This window comes from Malus domestica, chromosome 17, assembly GCF_042453785.1.
Source record: "Malus domestica chromosome 17, GDT2T_hap1".
In the NCBI taxonomy this organism is placed as follows: Eukaryota; Viridiplantae; Streptophyta; class Magnoliopsida; order Rosales; family Rosaceae; genus Malus; species Malus domestica.
This window is the reverse complement of record NC_091677.1, coordinates 34,371,493-34,375,551: the sequence shown is the minus strand read 5'-3', so window position 1 is coordinate 34,375,551 and position 4,059 is coordinate 34,371,493. Positions and strand designations below refer to the sequence as shown.

At 39.6% G+C, this 4,059-nt stretch overlaps 1 protein-coding gene across 1 annotated transcript; it reads left to right on the top strand.

Annotated features, from left to right (window-relative positions):
* Positions 1 to 268: 268 nt before the first annotated feature.
* On the top strand, positions 269 to 3,388 carry LOC103426243 (uncharacterized). The gene is made up of 4 exons (XM_008364338.4): positions 269 to 779; positions 959 to 1,542; positions 2,303 to 2,818; positions 2,949 to 3,388. The coding sequence occupies exons 1-4, from the start codon at positions 515 to 517 to the stop codon at positions 3,081 to 3,083; spliced, it is 1,500 nt and encodes a 499-aa protein (XP_008362560.2). The 5' UTR covers positions 269 to 514; the 3' UTR covers positions 3,084 to 3,388.
* Positions 3,389 to 4,059: the final 671 nt, after the last annotated feature.

Here is a 4,059-nt window from a genome sequence, read left to right as displayed (position 1 = left end):
TTTAGAGAAGTGGATAATTTGATCACTTATTAGCTCGACTTTTATCCTAAAAGATCTGGTGTAATTTATTAAATATATGCTAGCAAATTTCTTAATTTTGTGTTGTAATTTGTTTTATCAATTGGGATTTTTAATAGAAATAACAGGTCTGATTTGATTATTTAACAATATGAGAAAGAATAGTATTATCATATATAAAAATGGGTGTAAACAGTATTACTGTATGAAAACAAGTCAATTTAGCTTGAGAGAGACAGAGGGTCCACAAAAGACCTTTGTTGCTTTAGGTGAAACGAAAAAGAACAGAGTCTATACTTTTATAACTTTTAACAGATTAATAATAATCCGATTAATAAACACATATTCGGCAATTTAGTTAGTTAAATATTTTCAGAATAAACAAAAAGTAGAGGGAGGAACCGGCCAACATCCGCACTTCACCAGCATTCCCAAAATACCGTAGATATATAAGTTGCACCATCTTGCTCTTTCTCTGAGAACAGAAGAGAGAGCCATGAAGAAGAATCAGAATCAGATGATGATGATGCATGTTTCATTGTTATTGTCACATCTGATTCTTCTGCTGCTCTGTATTATTAGTATCATTGATGGTGCTTTTGCTTCTGGGAAAAGTGATTATGTCACAGCAGTTGGAGACCCAGGAATGAGAAGGGATGAGCTGAGAGTGGCCTTGGAAGCTTGGAACTTCTGCAATGAAGTTGGAGAAGAAGCACCTGATATGGGCAGTCCCAGAGCTGCTGATTGCTTTAATCTCACAAGTAAGCACAACCACCATAAATCAACAAAGAAACTGACGAAAAATAGTGGGGTTTTTTTTCAGATTTGCTTCAATCATTTATTTATTTGCTCACCATTTGTTCGATAAATGTTCCAATTTCTTGTCAATGTTTGTCACTGCATAATTCTTAATTAATTCCGATTAATCTGTTAATCTTAGGTACTTCCTTAAAACACGGAGTGAGCAAAAAAGACAACTTGCTTGGGGTTGGGACTCCATTCCCAGGGATAAGCCAGGGGGCTTTAAACAATGTGGACCTTTATGCAGTGGAGAAGGAGCTGTATCTGGGTTCTCTATGTCAAGTCCAAGACTCTCCAAAACCGTGGCAATTCTGGATGATTATGCTCAAAAATGGAAACTTTGACACAATGGCTGGGCTGTGCCCTTCCAATGGGAAAAAGACACCGCCTTTTAGCGATCCCGGAAGGTTCCCTTGCTTTGGGAAGGGCTGTATGAATCAACCCACTGTGGTCCACCAGAGGACTCTGCTGGATGGTAATACCACAATGCGAGGAGGTTTCAATGGGACTTATGATCTGGGATCCAACCCCAGTGATGGGCTCGATTCGATATCTTTCTACGAGGTGGAATGGAAGAAGAAACTTGGTGTTGGAAGCTGGGAGTTCAGGCACATGCTCAAGACTTCAAAGAAGTATCCATGGCTGATGCTCTACCTCAGAGCTGATGCAACCCAAGGATATTCTGGTGGCTATCACTATGATACAAGAGGAATGCTCAAAATTGTAAGTAGAATAATCGATTCATCCCAATATAATTTCAAGCACTCGAATCCAATTACTTTTCTTTCACTTTTAATTGTGTACACACAGTTTAGTCTTATTGCTTGTCTTGGTGATAAGAAAATATGTAATGTAGTGATTGGCAAACAGGACATATGCTTTCCTTGTTTGATATGACAAATAACCAAGTAACAATTAACAAGACAAGGACCTAATTGGACGGCTGAGAATCCGTTAAGCTAACTGGATTTTTCTGGTGTTAATTTATTCAGCTGAGGATTTTTATGAATAATTAATCTTGTATCTGTCTCTGTCCTTTTTGCATGAAACGATTAATTATTCAATCCTGTTAGATAGCATTTCATACCAAATCATGGTCAACGGTGTTAGAAACTTCATATTCTGGACCTTTTTTAATTGTTAGTGGTACTATTAGGCCAACCCTCGAGTTGTTCATCTAGTGAAGAGTTCATCTAGTGAAGGTCACAAGGCCACTGATTTAAGCGGTCTAACTACGAATTTTCGCCTAAAGCCGCATGTTCCGTGCCTTGGCTCTACATCTAATTCAATTAAGTAGAGATGAATAACTTGTGTTCAATTATAAGCATAATCATCTTTGTTTGAGCTGGATCTGCCTACGTTCATCTTTGTTTGAGTTGGATCTGCCCATGTTTTCTAATATAATTGCTTCTAGATTATTTTAGAAGAGATGGATTATAAGTCCATTTAATCGGATAACTTACGATTCAAAGTCAATTTTCAGCCTCCCGAGTCACCCAATTTTAAAGTCAGGCTGACTTTGGACATCAAACAAGGAGGAGGACCCAAGAGCCAGTTTTACCTCATTGACATTGGTAGCTGTTGGAAGAACAATGGCAAACCCTGTGACGGCGATGTGCTCACGGATGTGACCAGATACACGGAGATGATCATAAACCCGGAAACTCCTGCTTGGTGCAGCCCCACAGGTTTAGGCAATTGCCCGCCGTACCATATCACTCCAAACGACAGAAAAATTTATAGAAACGACACTGCCAACTTCCCATATGGGGCTTATCACTACTACTGTGCTCCGGGAAATGCTGAACATTTAGAGAAACCTGTAAGCGTATGTGATCCTTACAGTAATCCCCAGGCACAAGAAATAGTTCAGTTGCTCCCTCACCCCATCTGGGCCGAGTACGGGTATCCAACCAAACAAGGGCAGGGTTGGATTGGGGATGCTAGAACTTGGGAGCTTGATGTTGGTGGCCTATCTAGTCGACTCCACTACTACCAGGTAATTTTTGCTGATTAAGTGAACTAAACTTTGGGTAATTTACGGTGTGTTTGGTAACTATTTTGTGTTTAGTTAAAACTATTTATGTACTTCATGCGATTGATATTCATTTTTTGTTTCTGATTTGTAGGATCCAGGCACCACTCCTGCTAGAAGGATATGGGGATCAATTGATGTTGGTACAGAAATTTTTGTTAGTGACAAAGATGAAGTGGCAGAGTGGACTCTAAGCGACTTTGACGTTATTTATACACCCCCAAAATAATTTATAACGCCAGATCCATACCAGCATTTTTCTCCAACCATTTTCATCCTTTCAATTGTTCATCCTAAATATGTTTAGAGCTAGGTGTTGTAGGGTTTAGACCGATTGAACGAAGAGAAATGTGTTCCAGGATTTATAAGGGTGATGGGAGTAGGAAAGCCAAAACAAGCCCGTAAGGGTCGCTTTGCTTCCCCACCAATCCCCGGCCCTCCCTGTACTCCTGCTTGCCTTCAACTTGAAGTCATTGTGAACATTCATCAATTCTTCTCAATATCACAAGGAGATCATCAAATTCTGCCTCCAAATGTGAGTGTATTTTTATAGTGTAAGCCCAATTAAGTTGTGAAACTACGAGCTTCGGGTATCTGGGTATAAGCCTTTAATTACTTGAGCAACAAGTCTATTGCAAAACCATTTGTTAATACCTCTAGTTGATATTACATATTATCATATTTTTTCATCACATTACAATTAGTAGTGGATTTGAAATACTAACAAAATGGCATGAAAGTCCTCTCCTACTTTGAGTTGCTTGGTTGAGGTTGGCGATGTACAACGCAATGGAAAAAGCAAATTGCAGAAGACTTTGGGAGGGTGTCGTCTCCATTTGAAGCAAGAACCACCCACCACACTGCTTTGCAACAAACCAAACCAATATTTGACAAATTGGTCCAATCAAATGACTCAGATTTACACCACCATGTGCCATGTGGGGTTGGTGGTGGGAAACGCACGAGCGCTCAAAGTTTAATGTGGAAACGAGACTTTTTGAGTCACGGGATCGTCTGACGCTGACCATCCATCTGCATCTGTTGTGTTGGTTAACACTTGGCCTTCATGTCTCGCACCTTACGGCATATTCACGGGAGCCCTGAAACGCTTGACAACAAATTCCATTAAACATCTCCAATGACATTGCTAGAATTAAATAACTAAAATTGTACTTTGCCGACTTATGTGGCAGCTTTACTCATAT

Excerpts from the sequence above, each read along its gene's own strand:
- LOC103426243 (XM_008364338.4), top strand. The coding sequence starts at position 515 with ATGAAGAAGAATCAGAATCAGATGATGATGATGCATGTTTCATTGTTA. Across the intron at positions 780-958 it reads TGATTGCTTTAATCTCACAA|GTACTTCCTTAAAACACGGA; the intron begins GTAAGCACAACC and ends TGTTAATCTTAG. Across the intron at positions 2,819-2,948 it reads GTCGACTCCACTACTACCAG|GATCCAGGCACCACTCCTGC; the intron begins GTAATTTTTGCT and ends TCTGATTTGTAG.